Source organism: Erigeron canadensis, chromosome 4, assembly GCF_010389155.1.
Source record: "Erigeron canadensis isolate Cc75 chromosome 4, C_canadensis_v1, whole genome shotgun sequence".
Classification (NCBI taxonomy): Eukaryota; Viridiplantae; Streptophyta; class Magnoliopsida; order Asterales; family Asteraceae; genus Erigeron; species Erigeron canadensis.
In genome coordinates, this window is record NC_057764.1 from 10,153,462 (window position 1) to 10,176,115 (window position 22,654).

A 22,654-nucleotide genomic window follows, 5' to 3' on the forward strand; every position below is an offset into this window, starting at 1 on the left:
GATTGGAGATTTTAGATCATCAATCACACAACAAGCAGCCACGATTTATATCTGGATTGAATTTTGAAAGGCAGGCTTCCAAGTTGTACACACGGACAATCTTTCTCTTGGTTCAATAAGAGATAAAAATGTGTCTTTGTAATTGTTCTCAGATAAGTGTTACTCATGCAGGAAGTAATGAAGTCATTATTATTAGAGAGAAAAGAAAGATAAAGCAGAAACCAGAGAAGAAAGTTCATATGAAAAAGAAAAGAAAAGAACATGGATGAGGAGGTTGTTGAAGATATAATAACTGTGCACGAAGAAGACCCTGAAGATGGAATTGAGGACTCAACAACAAATGGAAAACAACATTATGCTTGCACATCTGGAAATAAAGCTGTGAAAAAGATATACACATTTAAGGTGCATCCATATCTAATTACTTATTAATATATGTTTATGATTTACTTCTTAATTAGGCTGATCTGCCTTTTTTTTTCTTCTTCTAAGGTTTTACTGAAGAAAGATGAAGATACTATTGAATGCAGCTACTTAACTTTTGAACGTTATGGATTCTTATGTCATCACATATTTTGTATGTTTAAAGCTAAGGATATTGAAGAAATTCCTGAAAAATACATTCTTAGAAGGTGGAGAAAGGATTTAGTACCACCAGGAATGCGCACAAGAAGAAGAAGGTACGGTGAGTCGAGTGAAGAATGTGAGAAGCTTGCTAATGAGTTGCATTTCATTGTAGAGAATTGTATTAGCATGTTATCAAAAGATGAAGCAAAACTTTCTGTTCTTGTTGAGAAAGTTAGAGAACTCAAAGACGAGATTGAAGATAATGTTTCAAATTCCAGAACAAAGAAAACAAAGGAAGTTATTTTGGATTTCCTAGGTGTTGAACAGCCAGAAACAAGAGAAGTTGAAAATCCAGCAGTTATAAGTTATAAGGGGAGTCATTCAGATACGAGATTGAAAAGTTCAAAGGAAATCGCAATGGAAGAGTACGTGAAGCCAAAGAGAAAATGTGCAAATTGTGGTATGATGATGAATCATGACAAAAGAAACTGTGAGAAGAAGAAACTAAAAGCAGAAAAAGCTAAGGCGGTTGTAGAAACTCTTCGAAGATTTAACAAAAAGTAAAATAACTTGAGGTGATTTATTTTTATTCATTGCTAAGTACATTGGTGATTATATGACTGAAACATTGGTTTTAAATGATTGATTGCAAGTTATCGTAAAGTTCTTGATTTTTTATGGTAAACTCATTACTTTAAATGAAGTTTGACGGCTTTCAAATTTCAACGAAAGGCTCATTCAAGAACCTGGAACTTCTGGGTATTCTGTGAATTTTCTGTGTATTCTGGAATTTCAATTTTTTGTGGTAGATAAATGTGTGCTCTGTGTAACAACTGGTGCTTTTCTTTTTTACGCAACAAGTGTTTTTGGTCGTTGGATGCATGTACATTATGTGTAACGAAGCTGAGTATTTTTTGATCAGTTATCTAAGCTGTCGAGTTTGTCACCTCTAATCATTTGACGGACATAGGTGGATAAAAGATACAATTTTTATAAACAAGAATGATGGGTCGACACAAATAAACCTCATTAGGATCATTTTTTTAGATACAATTTATATTCAAAATTTAAAGATACAATATTTATTCCACTTGGAAATTACATAAGTAAAAAGGAAAACACAACACAAACCACATTAGGATCATTTTTTAAAGAACAGTTAGTGCAACAGATCAGAGCATTCTAGTTGAAGAGAAATATTTGAATTTCAACTAGCTTTACACTTCTCTTCTAGAGAAGCAACCTTTTCTTTAAGAAGTTTGATGCATAGCTGAAGTGACTTCAAAAGATTATCCTTATCAGAAAGTTCTTGAGTTAATTCATTCTCCCTTGAACGATACTTTGATCCAATTTGAGAAACCGTTTCCTTCACTATTTCTTCTTTGGATTCAATGTCTTTAAGTATTTGTCTCTTTACTTTTAAGCTATGTTGCATAAACATTCTCTTTTCCTTGATCTTTTGGACAACATCTAGATAGAAAGCATCTATTTCTTCGATTGAAAACATTTGATTATGCAAATTGTTTAAAATTATAGATATTTGTTTTAGTAAACAATGAAAGAAAAAATAAGTTAAATATCAATAGTAGATGATAACTAAAAAAATAACTTACTTTATCTTGTTTGAAAATTACTAGCTGTTGAATCCATTTCTTCATCAAAAACCTTATCCTTGTTTTTCTCCATTTTTTTGTTGAAAGTAACAAATAATAATTATTGATTTTTAAATTTGCCTAAATCATATATTAATTTTTATGTTGTTAGTTTTCAGATATAAGGTTTTATAATGTAAAAAAAAGAGTAAAATAGATAATACACCTTGGTCAAGAGGGAAGAAGGAGATTTAAAGCTTTTAAATAAATAATGAATGAGTGCAAGCAAGAATGGTAATTTATAACAAATTTTTAAACAAGCCAATTATAGCAGTTAATTATTGGGATAGTAAGAACAAAACAACCAGAACCACATTTTTAAACTTTTTCATACGCCAAATTTACTTTTTGAGCTTACTATTCGATCGTATATTGAAAAAGCAAAGTTGGACAAACTACTTTTAATAAAGTAGACATAGTCGATAAGTGATAAAAATTCAAATAAATAAAGTAAATTGAGAAACTACTTGTGAATTTACGTTATCTAGTTTACCATTTCAAATAGATAATGTAATTAGTTTAATTGAACTTATTAAAAAAAATATCCATATAAGTGATACCATTTAGAATCCAAACAAGTCTTTCAAAATATAATTAAAACTTATACATTAGAAACACAAAATAATCAAAATAAGTCCTACAACATTACAATCCTTTCATTCTTAGCATGAAGAAACTAAAACCCAAAATAGATGAACATCTAACTTTGAGGAGAGCATCACTTCCGGTGATATATCCAACATTCTAAATTATGATAATCTTTATTCTTGGGGTAGTAGAATTATTATGATCAAATTACACATTATTAGCATTGTTCTTTAAACACTGAACCATTTTCTTTTTATTTTCAATTACAGCTTGTTGATACTGAAACTTGTACAACTTATCCACACTACTAGAAACAGGTCTATCCTTGACCCGTTTTTTATGACCCACGTTAATAGATAACGCACAAAGTGAGAAGTCATAAAAATACGGTCATAATTTATAAAATCGAAAGCATTTATGACACGCATTTTTTAGTGTCATAAAAAAATATGGTTATTATTTTATAGCCTATTAACAAAGTTTATATTCCCTCTGTCCCTAAAAAGAACAACAAAACCCTCTGAAATCTTTAAGATCTTAAAGTTATAAGAATTAAAGAGGTTTCATCTCAAAAATCATCTTTTTCTTAGAATTGATACATTTACCGTGTATTCGGTTTTTATGTATATATATATATACCCAAAATGTTTGAAACCAAAAATATATCCGATACAAAGGATGAATTCGGTCAGATCTAGTATAGATCTAGGATGAATTCGGTCAGATCTAGTATGAATTCGGTTTTTATGTATAGATCTGAGATATAATCGTGATTATGATCTTAAAAGCATGTCCTTTACCTTCTTCTTGATCGGATCTGGTCATGTTCATGGCCTAGGGTTTCGGTCAAAGTTCTTTTGTGCGGCAGCGAAAGGCGGCGCACGCCTTTGATAAGTAAGAACCACCGGATCTCAAAACCTTCATCCGTCAATGGCGAAACTTCAATTGGATTTGTCAGAATTAATGGCAATTTTCGGACCAGGTGTCCCCGGAGCTGTATTCAGAGCAGGTTGGTGGTTTTGGGTTGACGTCGTCGTTTGCAGCTCCGTTAAAGTCTCCTTTCTTCATTATCTTCCAGGTTAGGGTTTCCTTTTTTTTTCTTTTTAAAACTTATGTACTTGTAATTCATTTACTTTTATTGTAAAATTGTGATGGATTTGGCAGGAACATTTGCATCCTTAGCTGCTTTGATGTTTAATTGTGTTTGAAGAGAAGATATCGATTACTCTCTCTACGAAGAAGGTGAATGGAGGTTTGTATTTATTAAAGTTATATTATTTTTGTTAATTTGTTTATAACTATACGAATTATTGATACTTTTGTGGTATCTTAAAATTTTTGTGATCTGTTCGTACTGTGTGATCGATAAATTAAGTGCCGCTTAGTGATATCGTTCGTCCCTTATATGAAATGTTCATTAAATTGAGTATTATTAATGCCTTTCACACTGTACAGTTTTGCGGAAAATATCTCATTATTCATAAGGGAGTCCTATCTCATAGTGCTATCTGATATATGTTTATTTCAAAATAAGTTCTAATTCATGTAGCAAAATCCTTTTAGTGAAGTGTGGTTCTCAATTCTTTATTTGTTTACCGTTTTGACTACAAGGAAGAAAAAAAGAGTCATTCATTTACGGAAAGCTTACAATACACGAAGAAGCTTTGTCAACATTCCGTGACTAACTCAATTATTAGAGGCTTGAGAGTAGTTATGTCAATTACTTGAAGAAGCTTTGTAGTTTTTTTGTTAGATATTTTAAGATGATTTTGCCATGCTGCCATATAATTTAGCTCAGTGGCTTGATTTGTGCTTTACTTGTGCTTGTCTTGGTTAGTAGAATAACCATGCTTTTTCAAGTTTCTCACATAATTTCTCATCAAGAACAGCTCAAAATCTCATTCAATCACCTCAAATCTTGGTTAGTGCTTGTCTTGTTCCTAGTAAATATTGTGTTAGGTTTCTTTATATGGAGGATGAGTGAGTGTGTGAAATGTGCGTAACGTGTGTATTGGCAGTTTAGTAGGGAACGAGAGAGATCAGAAAAAATGGGCAATTTTGACGAATGGTCTTTAATTGGGAATTTATGGTTTTGGAACAAGTTAAGTACATGGTGACTGGTGAGCATCTAATTGTTTTTATGAACTATTTCTTCTCCTCAGATACAATGGTCCGGCAGGCGTCAATGACTTTAAAGTTGCTACTTCTTATGTACTATAAAAATGGCAAGGGCCATAATTTCCGTAGGCAGGTAGGTGACGTCTTTTAATCTATTACCCCTCATGAATACGTAAGTTCTGTACCATGACTTAACATGATTTTAGAATTTCTTACGCTGGATACTTTTGGTATTATAGGGTCAAATGCTGACTTTGGTCGAATACGCTTTGTTGTTATACCGTGCATTCTTGCCTGCTCCTGTTTGGTACCGATTCTTTTTGAACAAAGAGTACGGAAGCATGTTTTCTTCTTTGATAACAGGGCTATATCTAACTTTCAAGCTTACATCAGTAGTGGAGAAGGTATGCATGAGCAATAATTTCCGACATTATCTGTGTTTTACTCTGAATTTGTGAGAACTAATTAGTATGTGGTTGCCTTATAATCTTTAGTATTTTATGCATCTCTCTTCTACAGGTTGGATCCTTCTATTCTGCATTGAAGGCTTTATCACGAAAAGAAATGCATTACGGATCATATGCAACACCAGAACAGCTGCGATAACAAAAATAGATATAGACACACATACATACCTTATGCTGTATTTTTCACAGTTAAGAATGTACTACAAAAAGGAGTAAATGACGAATGATACCCTTGCCCCAAAATGTTTGACAAACCTTAGATGGGGGTTATTATATAATTTAACAAAAGGTTTCTTATTGTTGTTCAGGAATATTATGAGTTAATCGAGGAGTTCATGTCTGCAGTCAAGCAGAACTATGGTGAAAAAGTCCTTGTGCAGTTTTAGACGATATTCGAGAAGAATGGGCAATTTATGTGTCGAATTTCATTTTTAGGTAGAAAATATTGTAGACCGCATTTAACTAATTATCGGTATCTATTTGGACATTTGGACATGAATCGTTATGTAATGAATTGGTGACGCATGGTTTTGATATATATGAAATGCGTTAATTTTGTAATGTTACCAGGTTAAGTTATTTCTAGGTTTATAAAAAACAGAAAAAATAAAAAAAATAATTTTATAGATTATGACACGCAAAAACATATGTCAAAAAAGTTGGTCAAAAAGGAGAGTCATAAATGTGTGTCACAAGTGCGCGTCATAGACAGATGACGCCTAAATGCGGGTCATGAAAATTTATGACTGGTCCTTCCTTGACGCGCTTTTGCGCGTCATCTGACCATTTTATGACACGCATTGCGCGTCAAGAATAGCTGTTTTTCTAGTAGTGCCATGAAGTCGATCTCCTTTCTTTCATTTTGTTATTGAACATTTGAGTCATGTTCTCATTCTTTTCAACAAATTCGTTGTTCATAGGAACCATCAACCTACAGAAAAGTGAAAAAACAAATATAAATTTGATTATGTAGTAGACTATGAATAACTATATAGAAAAATATAAAAATAAACCTTGTCATTAAATCATTATAACCATTTTCAAGCAACACAACTTCGTTTCAAATTTCCTCATCTCTTGCAAATGCATAGCACAAGAATCTTTTGCATTATTTATTGCTTTCATTTCCATATCAAACATATTGTTATAAACATTATCAACACTAATATAGATGTTATTTTTTCGAAAACTATCTTTGGAGATGGTGGGTTTGGAAGAATCATGGAAGAAGAGTTTGAGGCATCCATATTGGTATATTTAAAAAAAAAAAAGAATTTATAGTCTTAAATTTGAATTGTTGTGCAAAATGTAAAAGAAGGTGATCTTTATATTATGCAAAAATGTAAAAATCTGAACTGTTTCAATATTCTTTTGAGAAAACAAAAAAAAAAAAGAATCAAACATCTTATCTATATTATTATCAAAACACTATTTTGATACAGGAGCTGTTAAAAATCCAAAAATAGTGATAAATTGTAATTTAGATTAGTGGACTTACTTGTTATTAAGTCATAGTTTAATTATCACTGAGGTTGAGGGACTAGATGTGATAATTAGCATAAGTATAAGTATAGAGTATAAATACCCTCACACCTTAGAGATCATTAAGAAAGAACAATAACATTCCTTTCATTCCTGTAACTTTTACGCACACACTAATTCCAATCATCCACTTTCTCTCTCAAAACACACACTCCTACACCAAGAACACACACACATCAAATCCACCATTGATGACGTAAATTCAGTGTAGAAATCGTGTTATGACATGTGGTATCTGAGAAAAACATCATTTTGATTTGATCCATAACTGAATTCAGTCACAAATTCATTAAAAATAAAAAATTATTTACATTTTTTTGTTCGTTTGTTTTACGTCCATTGTTCTTCAAATATCACTTATCAAATCACATAAAATCACAGATATTTGTTCACCAATAGATTAGTGATAGTTGATAACATAATCCTGTCAAGTTTCAAGTTCTAATTTGATCTAAATCTCAAGTTTGAATTTTGAGTTTTTGGCACGAAAATTGGGATTTGAATCTGTTGTGTTTTCTGTTGAATTTTGTTAATCGGTGTGTAGCTAAGGTGAAAACAATCAGTTTGCAAGTGATTTCAAGTTCTAACTCCTATTAAATCGAAAGATATTAAAGCTTTTTGAAGTCATTAATAGAGTTTGTGTTTGAAAATGACATGCTGATGAAGAAGATGAAGCTAGAACGATCTTGGCTAGGACGATCTTCACAAGATCGTCCTAGTCTCTGAATTTCTCAATTTTCATTTTAAGTGCTTTGTGGCTTGTAGGACGATTCTCACAAGATCGTTTTGACAAGTGATTGTGTGTGGTGAAGTGTTTGTTGTGGCTAATTAATCCGTAAGGATTGGTTTGGTCAATTCAAACATTTGGAAAGTGTTTACACTTGAAAATTTTTTGGGTCAGAAGCTAGGACGATCTTCATCAAGATCGTCCCAACTCACTGAAAGCTAGGACGATCCTGACAAGAACGTCCCAGCACTCTTGAACTTAGGACGATCCTGCCAAGATCGTCCCAATTCTTTTGTAACTTGAGGTGTTTTGGTTGATCATTTGAAGTTGTTGTGATTGGGAATCACACACTTCTTGGGTAACTGATCTTCTAGATTGGTTTTGCTCAACTTCTTTCATTCCATTACATACTGTTACTCTGTCCAATTCTTTCCAAATTACTTAGAAAAATTTCTTCAATTTATCAAACCCTAGGACGATCTTCAAACAAGATCGTTTCATTTTTTACTTCTCAAAACCAAAACAATCTTCATTACTTCATTTCATTTCCTTTACTTCAATCCAAAAACAAACTTCAATTTCAGTTTCATTTCTAACTTAGCCAAATTCCACTAAATACTTTGATTTCTGTTTCATTTCCTCAACTCTTAATTCAATTCATCTTTCAAATCAAATCAATCTCAAATGGCTTCTCGTGAAGCATTGGCTTTGGGTTTAGATACAAGACCTCCAGTTCTCTACCGTGGTTCCTATGGACTATGGAAGAAAAGATTTATGGACTATGTGGAAAGTCAAACAAATGGTCACATGCTTAAAGATTCCATCCTTAATGGACTTGTAGTTCATCGCCATCCCACTACTGGTGCAATACTGACTCTTGATCTTTTGAATGCTGAACAAAAAGATCGAACAACTACAGATAACAGAGCTAGATCATGCTTATACAAAGCTCTACCAGATGAAATCTATGGCTCAGTTGATTCATATGATACAGCCAAGGAGATATGGGATGAGGTGGCTAGACAGATGGAAGGAGCTGACGTGACTTCGACAATTAGATTGACCAATGTTTTGACTGAGTTTGACAACTTCAGTAAATTACCAAATGAATCTCTTGATGCTGTCTACTGTAGGTTCTGCAATGTCATAAAGGACTGAGGAAGAATAATGTCAAGAAAACAGAGATTGAGTTAAACATCAAATTCATCAAAACTCTTGGTCCAGAATGGGAAGATTTTGGAACACAAATTAAGCAACATCAAAATCTGACCAAGTTTACCATTCATACTCTTTATGAATCTTTCAAACTCAATGAAAACCAAGTTCTAAACAAAGCTTTGTCAAGCAAAATGCCGGAAGTTGTATCTTCTGATCCTTTGATATTGATTGTCGAGAAGAAAGTTTCTGAGGCTCTTAAGAGGCAAATGGTAGTTGTTTCTTCGTCTGATGTGGAGGGAGATGATATACTGGCTACATGAGATGGTGTTTCAGATGAACTATATCAAGCTCTTGCCGCGGTAACAAAGCATTTCAAGAGAAAATTTTACAAAGCGAGGCCAACAAACAACAATCTCTGCACTTCTTCTACAAGTGCATTTCCCAAGAAAGATCACTATCATCCTAAGAGTCATGAGCAAGGTGAAGCAAGTGGACCAAAGCATGGGGAGAAGAAGGAAGCTAATGAGAAACAAGTTGCTGAGAAGGGTAAGGCATCAGACAAGAAGTGCTACAATTGTGGTATTCCTGGTCATTTTGCTATTGATTGCAAGCAATCTTAAAAGCGGAATTATGAGTATTACAAGTAGAAGATGCTATTAGCCAAACAAGTTGAAGTTGGACATGCATTGCTCGCTGAAGATGACAAATGGCTATTGCTCTCAGATGATGAGGATGAAGATGTCTCTGCTAATGTTTGCTTTATGGCGAGGTTGGCCAAGGACAAAATCTTTGAAGCAGAAAGCACTGATGATGAATACCCGGATGATGAGGTAAATCTTGACTCTACTTTTTCATTAATTAAAGATAAAGAGTCATGTAAATTAGCTTTGTCGAACTTGACAACTCATATTAAATCTTTAGCCAACAAAAACAAAAAGTTGCAAAATAGTGTTTCATTTTCTAAAAGTGAATTTTCAAAACTTCTTGAAGAACATTCAAAATTACTTTTTGAACATGATGCTATTAAACAAGACTTTCAAACATATAAAGATAAAGTGTTGGTTAAAGAATGTGAGTTGAATGCTTCTCCTGATTCTAAGTTATTGCAAAAATGTCACAATCTCGAAAAGACCATTCATGATCTTGAAAAACCCAATCAAAATCTTGAAACTTAAAAGACCAATGAATGGCTTCAGGCAAATGCTAGACAAATGGATGTTGATATTCTTAACAAAAAGCTCCAAGAAGCTAAACCAAATGTTGAACTCGAAAGAAAGATTTCTGACTTAAATCATAATTGTTTTCTAAAAGGCATTGAGATTGAGAATCTTGAAAAACAAGTTGAGGAATTTAAAAAGAATATACTTTTCTATCAAGAAAAGTTATATAAAGTTGAACAAAACCCTCTCTTGGATTTCACTGCCTATTTCAACAAGTCAAAAATTGACAAAACGGATCTTCTTCTCGGGTTGGGATTTGAGAATATCACTCCATTACAAAAAGCCAAAGAGGAAATTGAACCCTTGTATGATGAAAAGTTCCTTCGACTTGGTATGATACAACAATTTATTCGTCCATTGGATAACGAATTTGAGACTGATGAAGGTGAGAGAATACCATCAAATGAATTTTTGGTTAATTATGATGCAATAAATGCTTCGTACAAAACTAAAGAATCTTCAATTTTCAAATTGGAAGAAATAGCATCAAGTTTTCAAAACCAAGAATCTGTAGGTTCTCCACCAAAACCAACTAAAGTGTATGTTCCAACCACACTTTTGAAAAAACAAATAGAAGGTTTACAACAAAAGGTAGAATCTCAACAAAATGTTATTAATCACCTCAAGTCTCAAAGTCTGATTTCAGAGGATAAATTTGTTGTTTTTGATACTAAGAAAGTTCGTGAGAATGTTTCTACTCAAACTGACCTAAGTGCTTTAGTAGATCATTCTACCCAAACTACTTGTAGTTCATCTACAAATTCCTCCACTCAAACCTTGACTGATTCTCTTGAATGTACTTGTCAAAATACTGCTAGATTTATAGCTGATGATTATGTGCAATCTGATTTATCTGATGAAGAACTTGCACGTAGTTTAGTTTTGATATGGTACTTCTATAGGTTTTTCACATGCAATACCATTGATGGGTTAGTTGTCCACCCTAAGCTTAGTGCTAGTATAGGTGTTGATACTTCAACTCAATTTTCTTGTGAGACCAAAGATGTGTTAGTTCAAGTTGACCTAATTTCTGAGACTACCCATGATGTGAAGTTGGACACCAAGATTCCTGATTTTTCAAAACTTTCAAAAGAATTTGAAACTAATCAACCTTCATTGAAATTTTTCACAAAAGATGATTTTGATAAATTCATGGAGGGAGAATATGTTTTTGATTCAGAAACTGAGAAAAAGATTAAATCTTCCAAAATCAAAGTTGAAAGAAAAGAGGAATCTCAAAATCCATTGTCCAAAGCTCCAACTTCATATTATTCAAAGGAACGAGTTAAGACCAAACTCGTCAAGACTGAACCAAAAACAGTTAAGATAGAATCAAAGACTCCTACCCCGATTAAACATGTCAAAAAGGAACAAGCTGAGACCACACCCAGATCAAAATACTCGAAAGTGAAACTTACAAAAGACTATCCGAATGCTTCTTCATCTAGCTCTCAATCTAGTTCTTTACCTAAGGTGTCTAAGTCTAGCTCAGTTTTGCTAAATAAGGATGCATCTAATGGTACAACTAGATATAGGGATAGATATGGATGGTTCTCTCATGATAAACCTGTAAGGTGCCCTATTGTTGCTTGGATCGTAATAAGACGTGATTCGTTATGTCAAGAGTGCGGAATCCTCTTGAGATAACTAGATTGCTATTGCCTTTTGCTGATTAATGAGTAATTAACCAACCCAAGGAGATGCACAAGGCTTGTGGTTCGTATAGGAGATCACACGAAGGAACAATTAACCTTAATTCGTAATTTCGTGAATATCTTCTAAGATTTTCCAAACGATTCACAAACGATTAACCTAGTTCCGTAGATTAGGTCTTGTATTTATACTAGTTAAGTATTGGATCGTGTGGGCTTAGGCCTTAATCGAAGATTAGGCCCGAAACAATAAAACAATCGACTTGCCTCGTGCTGACGTCAGCACGAGGTTGTTCCTACATGCTGATGATGTCAGCACGAGGGACGACCCTTTGGCTCTTTGTTTAGCTTCGTTTGGCTCGTACATAACATCCAATCATCGTTCAAGTGTTCTACGACACTTATAAACCTTGATTCTATGTTCTTGTACCTGCAAAACAATATATAACACACAAACACAATACAAAACATAAACAAATATAATATTGAAGTTCAAACGTAATCATTAAATATCAACACAAGTTCTTATTTAAATGATTACAAACATAGTTCCTAAAACAAAAATGATAATCAAATCTATGTTGCGATTGTCACAACGAATCTGCATCTACAGACTCCCCCTTGACGATTGCAACTAGATCTCTTTAAAGTCTTCAAACTTGAACTTCAAAGCTATCCATTAAACAAAAGTCTTGTGCTATTCGCATGAATTCTCTCTTGCAAACAATGTGCGAGAATGTTGCGATAGCGCCTCTCTTCAACTCTCCAAAATTCCACTGCTGAGCAAGGTGTATCCAAAAGTCTTCTTTGATCACCTCTTGACAAATTAACAACCTGCGTTGGATCATACATGCGTAGCAACATTTGTTCTTGTGAATCTTCAACGAACATTTGTGCTTCGCCTGGCTTGATATCTATTTGCCAAAATGTCATTGTCGTCAGCATATCTTGATCCCATATGATAGCGGGAACCTTCTTAACACATTTAATCTTTCTCTGTTTAAAACGAAATGTGCCATCTTGATTCTTAATCTTCTTCAAGGGTGTTGGCTTAATCAACCTTTCTTCTGGCTTTAGACCTCTATCACTGAAATTCCTGATTCTTTCATCTTTGAATCTATTCCAGTAAAAATCTGCAAGTTCATTGCTCTGAAGATTAACGAAACATCGTCTTCCCAAATCTATCATGTTTGAATCACTAAGAGAGTGGTTGGGTGCATCCTTGTCTGAGACAAACTCCCAAAACATCGATGGTTTATACGTATCACGTATTACCAAACCAGTATGTCCTCTATAACCTGGAATTAGTCTATTAACAATAAACTCATGATCTTGCTGCACCGGAGGTATATTAAATCTTCCACGATCAACCTCTTGTGTAGTATCTATATTCCAGTATAGATCAAAAATATTATCATGTCCTTCATCAACTATATTTGCATATACAGCAAACCTTAAACTTGCAGCATTCTTAGGTTCATCTGAACTGTCTCTGATTCGATTGAGATTGAGATGTTCCACTTCAGCTATTGGTTTAACTTGAATGACTTCATCTTCATTAAAGACACGATCAAAGTCATAAGGTATATCAAGCAACCTTTTTCTATCAGCTTCTGAAGTAATGAACTCTCCTTCTTCCATATCTTTATCATTGATACTTTCTAAATCTTCTTCAGCATCAAGATCGTCCAATGCATTAATTAGGGTTAATTTTCGATTAGCAGTATTTAATGAATAGTAATAACCCATATTTATATTCGAATCCTCATGGGCCGGGCCGAACACTCAGTTCGTGGGCTTCGTGATGACGTCAGCGCGAGGCATGCTGACGTTAGCACGAAGGACTTCGAATTTTTCAGATTTTTATTCACACAGGCTTCATTCCTTAGCCAAATTTCATGAATTTTCCAGAATTCTAAACAAGGAAAAATTACGAAACTTCCAGAAACATAAACCTGTAGATACTCGTTACTTAAAAACCTGTATCTACTCGAATATGTAATTATAAATCATCCGTACTAACTTATCCTCACTATAATGTATCAAATAAATCTTACATTGTTATCTTGACATAAAATCGATCATTTCTTCATTGATGTTTAACTCAACAAATGCAAAGTTACATTAAAACATATTTAATGTATAATGCATTAGAATACATCAAATTATCATATCGACAACCTATCATATTACATTTTAGTTTGTGATCTTGATAATACAAAAATAACCTATCACTCTAAGTCTTAGGCTATGATCTTCATAAATCATTCATCCTTTGATGTATACTGATTTGGTGTAATATTCATATGATTAATGATACACATTGATCAACAAATGACCGTCTATGAAATTTGAAATATGTAACCTGCACACTTAACAAACTTCATCAATGCATCAAAATCAATAAAATGATATAAATATGCAAAACAACCAAAATCTTAACCTAGCAATCATTACAAGATCTAAGGCAAGTCCAATCTTTGTCAAGCATACTTATCAATCAAAAACAATTGAAATTTCAAAAATTTACTTGAAACACATTCAAAAATATTTTGACTTTTCAATTTCAAATCCATTTCATTTTCTAAAATATACAACTTATGTATTAATTAGAAAATCCATCTTTTATACATTTATACCGTAAGCAACAAGACTTATATAATTCACTAAGAATTATAACTTTTAATGCTTATCAAATCTCTCATGCAATAAGAACTAGTTTGACACACAAACTTACACTTATTACAAAAAATAAAAATAAAAATAAAAATAAAAACAAAAATAACTAAAATAAAAAGTAAACTACTTTATTTATTTACAAGAAATTATAAGTTTTTGCAGATTAGATCAGATTAGCATTTACATAAGTCTGCAAGTGAGAAATAATTCTCTTATTATTAGTTATGAACGGTGACTGAACCACGATTACCGGTATATTTGTCCTCTTAAACACTTGGTACTTCCAGTTTCCTTTGAGTTATGACACTTTCGACATACCCTGGCCAAGGACAGTCACCATGTAACCCGAGTAGCCTAATATGCCATTGAATAATTTGCGAACTTATGTGACCCACATTCAGATATACTTCCGTAATCGATACAAGCAATAAGATAACAAATATTCAATATATATTCAAAAACACCCTTAAACAAATCATGAGACACTTTTTAGATAACTGAATTTAATTACTTTGTGATTTAACTTATTTGCTTTTGCATTTCATTATTTATAAGGAACCCGTGATTTTGTATGAGACCCATGTAGCGAACTTTCTGACAACCTATCCCAAGTTGGAAGCTTCAAATAGGCTAGGTATACAAAGACACCCCTAGGACATACTTGTCCGAATCTCAAAGACCACATTAGCTCCTTAATTAACATTTCATTTGCATAAACAATATTACATTTAGCTTTCATGCTCATGATTGGTAGAGGTTTTTGCCTATACATTGAACAAATCTTATAGTAATGCTAGATCTTTCACAAAATTTAAGGACTAGATCAATTCATTACTGAAAAGCAAACATTCTCAGCCATATATCTGAATATGTTTCCCACAAGAACATTGTATAATTTAAGTTCAGATTAAGAAAACCTTGCTACTTTGTGTCTACCAATATATCCCAAATTGTAATTACTGAACTAAACAGTTATATTACGATTAAGCAGACTTAAAAGCTAAGTATCCTCACTTCAAATCATCTTATAGCATTAACTTAAATCTCTCCCATATTTTTGTCATTTTCTCATTTTTCACATTTTTATGGTTTTTATGACACTAAGAACTCTTTCTGTATTTTTATGACTCTAGCTATTTACAGACACAAACTTACAAAATTAGTTCTTTGAGATATTTAATATGAATCAACATTCTTCATCCCATTGAGAAGAATTAACTTCTCAAATCGAGCCTTATCAAATGCTTTGGTATACAAATCAGCTAAATTATCATCGGTTATAACCTTTTCCAAATGAATTAACTTCTTTTGGGCATAATCATGCAAGAAATGATGTCTAATATTGTAATCAACACGATTTTTTCAACCGAATTCACATCAACAATGGTGTTTGGTTAGTGTGTGTGTTCTTGGTGTTTGTGTGTGTATTGAGAGAGAATTGGAATGAAGAGTGTGATATTCAGGTGTAATTGTATGAAGAATGTGTTGTTAATCTGCCAAAATTATAATTTTTAAGGATTTGAGGGCTATTTATAGTCTAAACTATCTAACTATGCTAATTAACACTATTAGCCCCTCAACCTTAGAAATTATCAACTCATGACTTAACAACAAGTAAGTCCATAACTTAAAATACAATGTATCACTATTTTTCGATTTCTAACATTCTCCCCCTTAGTGATATATTGTAAGGTCTTAAGTACGTGTTGGTTTGTCTTGTAGATGAAGACAATTGGTAAGTTGAAACAAGTCTTCAAAGCTTTCTCATTGTCTTTGGAGAACTTGATTCAATCTTGGTCTTGGACTTCTTGAAGTTAGATCATCTGTTGATTCTCGATGTTCTTATAGAGCAGAGAATGATGAGTGTGTGTATGTCTTGAATCTTTGAAGATTGTTGAATCATGAATCAGAGTTGTCTTTTGAGGTGCGGAAGGTATGAATTTTTCTTGAATTCTTCAATCTTTGATTCTTGAAGTCTTGGAATGAATTTTCAGAAATATGTACTTTCCCCCTTGATGTGTGCACTATAGCTTTAGATAAAGTGTTTGTTGTATGACGTGAAGATCTTTTATTTGACGAATACTCTTTTTGAAGCTTTTCTTCTTTGTCTCATCGTCTTGAACACTTTGAGAGTAAACATTTCAATAAGGTTTTGGAAAGTCTCTTATGAAGTAATCATGCTCCTTATTAATCCATGAGTAAACACAGTCTCTTTGATTCTTGAAGCTGAATGATTGTATCTCTGAAAGCAATTGAAACAACCAAACACAAACTTTTCTCCTTGACCTTATCAATCATTCTAATTTCTTTTCCTAATCAATAATCAATCATACTATTTTCTCCCCCTCATAATGACAAAGTTGGGAACCAATGTCAGTATGCAATCATTGATTGATTTGATTGTTTAAAAAAAATATTCATGACTAAAATTTTGACAGTATGCTCATGAAGGATGATCAACCATCAAAATATCAATCTAACCACATAAACCAACCCAATTGTTCCTATGGGTGACCAAAATGGAAGATTGAAGTTGTTGGGATAAACATTGTATCATGGTGTTGGTGTTTGCTATGTTCGGGTGATGAGAAAAGAAACCGGATAAGAATTATCCGTTTTGCATTCAAAAATCGAAAGGATTAATGAAATGACCGACTGAAATGTATTATCATTTATCGGATTTCCTATGTATCTTTGAGAAATGCACAAAGCAAACCTCTAACATAGTTTGGTCTTTTGGCTTTCCAACCTCAAGATTGCTTCAAAGAATGTAAATCATGGTCAGTGTCACCTAAGCGTTCGATAACCATGTTCTACTATCCTTAAATACTTTTAGGGAAAAAATCCAAGGTCACTATAGACTTCTTGTTAACTCAATAATTACATAAATGCAATTATGAGACCTACGTTCAAAGCTGGAAGTGATGTTAGCAATGGTAGGATTTCCATTCGATCATCGTGAAATATCAATTAAGATATCACTACAAATGTTCCGGCTATATCACAAAGATAAGCATGTATATCACAAAGATATGACGCAAATGTGTCCTAAAGAAAGAATAACGATTAAATTAATGATCAATCATGAAAGCTCTAGACACAAAATGATCAAATGAAGTTGGGGACTGGAGCAGAGTGTCACCCTTTTTCAATATTAACGTCTTCCAACTGAAGAGTCAATGGAAATGAGAAAATCTCCGTGAGAAGTAAAACAAGCATTTGTTAAGAAACACTTGAGTGGTTAGGTAAAGATGTGCATCGCTTCATTGGGTCCATGAAGGCTTCTTCAATACCGAGATATCAACAAATGACATACGATGGAAATGTGTTTTACCCGGCGATTTGAGAATTTTAGGGAAGGGTATCAATTCTTTTAACCTTTTCTCACAACATTATCACCATAACCTCTCACTTTTCGACTTTACTCCCTCCTTCCTAGTTGCACGAAATCATCATTACTCAAAATACCCTTACAATCTAAAGAAAGAAGTGAATACTCCTGGGTTAGAACTCATCGGTGATGATGAAGTTCATGGAGTGAACGAATCGCTCAAGTGCAAACTAAACACCGAACTTCAATTGATGAAAATCATTTGAAAAATCATCAAATGTGTGTAAGAAAATGATTTGAAAACACATTTGAAGTTTTTGAAATTCTGAAATCACAAACTCCCCCTTAATCTATGCAAAGGTAAATCTTGAAAGTTTTCATAGAAAAGGTGGAGCAAAAATGATTTGTGTGAAATCAAAACATGTTTTATGAAAAAATGAACTCAATCAATTGTTCAAAATGAGATATCTCAGGAGTACACAAAGGCGTTCAATCCTTTGCTTCTCATATCATTAACTGAGAGTTTTTGAAATAGGTGTAACAAAATATGCAATTAACATCTTGTATCACACATATACATTCATATAAGACCACTTGGAAGTACACAAAGGCGTTCAATTCCATGTTATCTTATATCAATTGATATGTATAACAACATGAATTAATTCCAATTTTGAAACATAAATAATTTTTCTTTTTAAGACCGGGTTGCATACAGAATATATGCAAGCCATTTTGAAATTAAAAAAATAAGTACGGGTTATACACTGAGTGTGCATAAGCCACTTTGAAATAAATAATTCAATGAAGAACAGGTTGCATACTGAATATACGCAAGCCACTTTGAAATAAAAGAAAATTAAGAAAATCTTTTTGTTATTTTTCAAAAAATTTTTATTTTTGTATTTGATTTTTGGTTTTTCAATTTTTAATTTTTGAAAAATGAATCAAGAATTCCTTCCATGGTAAAGTGAATCAAGGATCAAGATTTAGCATACCAAGTTTAGAGATTAAGAAATTAAACCTCTTTTCGTCCAGTGGTTTTGTGAACAAATCAGCGAGTTGGTGGTCAGTTCCCACGAAATAGAGTTCGATGTCACCTTCTCAACATGATCTTTGAGAAAATGATATCTCACATCAATGTGCTTTGAACGTGAGTGGTTGACTGAGTTGACAGCAATTGCAATGGCACTTTGAGAATCACAATAGATAGGGACACGATCATATTTCAGACCATAGTCGGTAAGTTGTGTTTTCATCCATAACACTTGAGTACAACAACTAGCAGCAGCCACATATTCAGCTTCAGCTGTGACAGTGATACGCAATTTGCTTCTTGGATGACCAACTTACAATCTTATCCCCTAAGAATTGTAAAGTACCAGATGTGCTCTTGCGATCAAGCTTACAACCTGCATGATCTGCATCTGAATAGGCAGTTAAATGAATCCAGCACCCATACATGTTGCAAACATTATATTCGGGCGAGATGCTGTAAGATACAACAACGAACCAATCATGCTTCTATACCTCTTTTGGTCAAATGGTTTCCCATTTTTATAAGCATTTATGTTTGTACGAGCAGCCATTGGGGTTGAAATTGAAGAACAGTTAGTCATTTCAAACTTTTTCAACATATCTTTTATGTACTTACCTTGTGATATAAAATACCAGTTGGTAATTGTTTGATTTGTAAACCCAAAAAGTAATTCATTTCCCCAATCATGCTCATTTCAAAATGATTGACCATTAGAGATGAAAATTTCGGCAAAAAGTTTGACTGGTTGACCCAAAAATAATGTCATCAACATATATTTGGACAAGTAAAACATGTTTACCTTGCTACGAATAAACAGGGTAGGGTCAATAGTACTTTGGTAAAGCCTCCTTTGAGTAAGAAAGTAGATAAGGAATCATACCATGCTCGGGGTGCCTGCTTTAAACCATAGAGAGCCTTGTCTAACCTGTAGACATGGTTTGGCTTCTTAGGATCAACAAAACCTTCAGGTTGCTCCACGTAAACTTCTTCTTTGAGTTCTCCATTCAAGAATGCTGTCTTCACATCCATTTGAAACACTGTGAAGTTTCTGAATGCGGCATAAGCTAAGAATATACGGATGGCTTCATTCTTGCAACAGGAGCGAAAGTTTCGTCGAAATCTACACCAGGTTGTTGGCAGTAACCCTTTGCAACCAATCTAGCTTCTTCCTTACTACAACTCCATTTTCATCCTTCTTGTTCTCGAAAATCCATTGGTGCGAATTGGTTCTTCTTTTCTTGGATTTGGAACCAATCTCCATACTTTCAGTCTCTCAAACTGAGCTAATTCATCTTGCATTGCTTTAAACCCACTCTGGATCACAAAGAGCTTCAGAGACGGTTTTGGGTTCAATGTTACTCAGTGAAAGTGCAACAAGACACTCATTGACTGTAGTACGGGTAGAAACACCAGCTTATGGATCTCCGATGATTGTTCTGTAGGATGATCTTTGCGTATGCGTGACCACTGTTGTCATGAGGAAGAGGATCTTGTTGATGAAGGTCAACATTATCATCATCAAATCCAGAGTTCTGTGAGCAATGGAATCATAGCTTGGAAGAACTCTTTCCTCAAAATTTGGATGATCAAAATCCAGTGGTACATACACATTTGGAGTATTTGATGGATTTGTTGTTTGGGTGATTTGAGAAGGTTGTTCTTGATCATTCTTTTGAGAATAAATATCACTTGAAGATGATTCTTCTTGCTCTGTAGAATTTGAAGATGATTCATGATTGTTGTCTGGAACTGATTCATTTGTTTGAATGGGGTTATTGTTCGGAATTGGTTCAATGATGACTTGAGATTCCTTTTCTTGAATCGGTTTTGAGTTGTAGAATTCTTCGAAAAGAATATCTAGCTCTTCACTTGTTGGAATTGGATATTTCTTGAATTTTGAAGCTAAGGTAGACGTCCTTGAGGAAGCACTTGAAGTACTTGGATCACTAATTGTTGGTAGCAAACTTTCTTGTTCAAATATCATGCCAGACATCTCGTCAAACCAAACATTCATGGTTTCTTGAATCGTGTTTGTTCGACGATTGAAGATGCGATATGCAATCGATGTCTTTGAGTAACCAACAAAGTAACCTTCGTCACCTTTCCTTTCAAACTTTCCAACATTTTCCCGATCATTCAAGGTATAACAGACACACCCAAAATATGGAAGTAATTGATGTTGGGTTTGCGTTTGTTAATAACCTCTAAGGAGTTTTATGACGCTGATTAATGATGGACCGATTTTGAGTATGACATGCAGTGTCAACAGCTTCAGCCCACATGTTTGATGGTAACTTGGAATAAGCAAGCATTGTTCTTGCTGCTTCCACCAGCGTACGGTTTCTCCTTTCAACAACACCATTTTGTGCGGGGTACGAACAGAAGAGAATTGTGAGTAATGCCTTTTGATTGCAAAATTCATGACGATGGCATTTTTGAACTCAGTACGTTATCTGACGGATATAACGGACTGGAAGTTTAAAGATTCACTTGAGTGTGGTGATGAAATCGATCAGAATTTGGTTGTTTCATCTTTTAAAGCAAGAAACTTGACCCAAGTGTATCTAGAATAATCATCAATAATAACAGGAATATATCTCTTCCTGTTTCTGCTTTGTACTTTCATAGGCACACAAGATCATGTGAATCAAATGAAGAGGTGCAAAGTGTGTGGAATTTCTTTGGTTTATGAGAAGTCCTCTTGATCTTCCCAACTGCATAAGAAGGACAGACATGCTCACTTTCATATTTGTAGTCAGGCAAGCCTTCAACAAGTTGCTGTGACTATGCCTTGAGGGTTTGATAATTCAAGTGAGAAAGCCTTCTGTGCCACAACCAAGAATTTTCGATGTAGCTTTTGAAACAAGCAGTATTATCAGTTGGTTGGTTTCATCAAGATTAACTGTGAAAAAGATTATCTTCACGATCTCCGATAGGATATCAACTCAATCTAGAGTTTGGACTTGCACAGGATTGTCGAAAAAAAACTTGAAGATTGTTGTCACCAAAACTGTCCAACACTGAACAAGTTATGACTCAGGCCTTCACATAATGAATTTCTTGATGACAATTCAGTTTCTTTCAATCTCTCCATAACCTAGAATTGGAGCGAAATTGTTGTTTCCGAAACGAACGTTCCATGAATCTTTCAACAAAATTCTTGAGCAATGATTTATTGCCAGTCATGTGTTTTGAACACCCGGAATCGAGTATCCATACAGATGGTATTCCTGCAAACAAAATTTAACCGACTTTAGGTACCCACTTAAAGAGGGTCCTTTGTGGTTAGTATACAGGCAGGGGGTATAACTTAGGAAAGCATACAAACATGCTTTCAGTACACATACTTGTTAACAAGCACATTATCAACAAGCACATTTGGATTAAACAACGAATATAATGCATAATCAAAGTAACATGTTTACCAGCATCAAACATCATCTGAAAACAGAATCAACATTGTTTACAACATCACAAGCTAGCCTGACCACCATTAACATTGTAAACAGAGGACTCAAAAGATAAAGTGTTTGACTCAACAGAAACATGCTTCTTCTTTCTACCATCTTTTCTTTTTCGCCTTTTCTTCTTTTTATCAACATTAGTGATCTTAGGTACTAATGACTTAGCTACCCATTTAGACTCACTAATCAGCTCTTTCCACCTGTTGGATGGCATTAAGAAGATTACAATGAGAGTTTTGAAGCATTTTTATCTTTTTAGACTCTTTTGAGGTGGGAAAATCTGTTTCTTAGGTTTATCATGAGAAACCAGCCATATCTATCCTATATCTGTTGCATATTAAGCATCCCTAGTTAGCAAAACTGAGCTAGACTTAGACACTTTAGAATGTGAACTAGAATGAGGTCTAGACAAAGAAACATTTGAATTGATTTCCAGAAGTTTCACTTTGT

The 22,654-nt window shown here is 33.7% G+C and overlaps 2 protein-coding genes across 7 annotated transcripts; both read left to right on the forward strand.

Moving 5' to 3' along the window:
- The first annotated feature begins 261 nt into the window (after window positions 1-261).
- Window positions 262-1,131, forward strand: LOC122596954 (protein FAR-RED IMPAIRED RESPONSE 1-like). The gene is made up of 2 exons (XM_043769595.1): window positions 262-405; window positions 493-1,131. Exons 1-2 carry the CDS (start codon window positions 262-264, stop codon window positions 1,129-1,131), a joined length of 783 nt encoding a protein of 260 aa, XP_043625530.1.
- Window positions 1,132-3,316: 2,185 nt separating this feature from the next.
- Window positions 3,317-5,953, forward strand: LOC122595607 (E3 ubiquitin-protein ligase RNFT1-like). 6 transcript variants are annotated; one of them, XM_043768007.1, is made up of 6 exons: window positions 3,317-3,885; window positions 3,972-4,049; window positions 4,970-5,058; window positions 5,165-5,329; window positions 5,445-5,519; window positions 5,698-5,953. In XM_043768007.1, the coding sequence occupies exons 3-6, from the start codon at window positions 4,975-4,977 to the stop codon at window positions 5,776-5,778; spliced, it is 405 nt and encodes a 134-aa protein (XP_043623942.1). In that variant the 5' UTR covers window positions 3,317-3,885; window positions 3,972-4,049; window positions 4,970-4,974; the 3' UTR covers window positions 5,779-5,953. The 6 variants fall into 6 exon arrangements, 5 of the variants coding, with proteins under 5 accessions (XP_043623942.1, XP_043623943.1, XP_043623941.1 ...); XM_043768006.1 differs by having other exon boundaries at window positions 3,318-3,885; window positions 3,972-4,059; XM_043768008.1 differs by having other exon boundaries at window positions 3,317-4,049.
- Window positions 5,954-22,654: the final 16,701 nt, after the last annotated feature.

Bases quoted from the DNA above. Each gene is read 5' to 3' on its own strand.
- LOC122596954 (XM_043769595.1), top strand. From the start codon at position 262: ATGGATGAGGAGGTTGTTGAAGATATAATAACTGTGCACGAAGAAGAC. The intron at 406-492 runs GTGCATCCATAT...TCTTCTTCTAAG, and splicing joins AAAAGATATACACATTTAAG to GTTTTACTGAAGAAAGATGA.
- LOC122595607 (XM_043768004.1), top strand. From the start codon at position 4,873: ATGGTCTTTAATTGGGAATTTATGGTTTTGGAACAAGTTAAGTACATG. The intron at 5,330-5,444 runs GTATGCATGAGC...TCTCTTCTACAG, and splicing joins TTACATCAGTAGTGGAGAAG to GTTGGATCCTTCTATTCTGC. The intron at 5,520-5,697 runs CAGCTGCGATAA...CTTATTGTTGTT, and splicing joins GATCATATGCAACACCAGAA to CAGGAATATTATGAGTTAAT.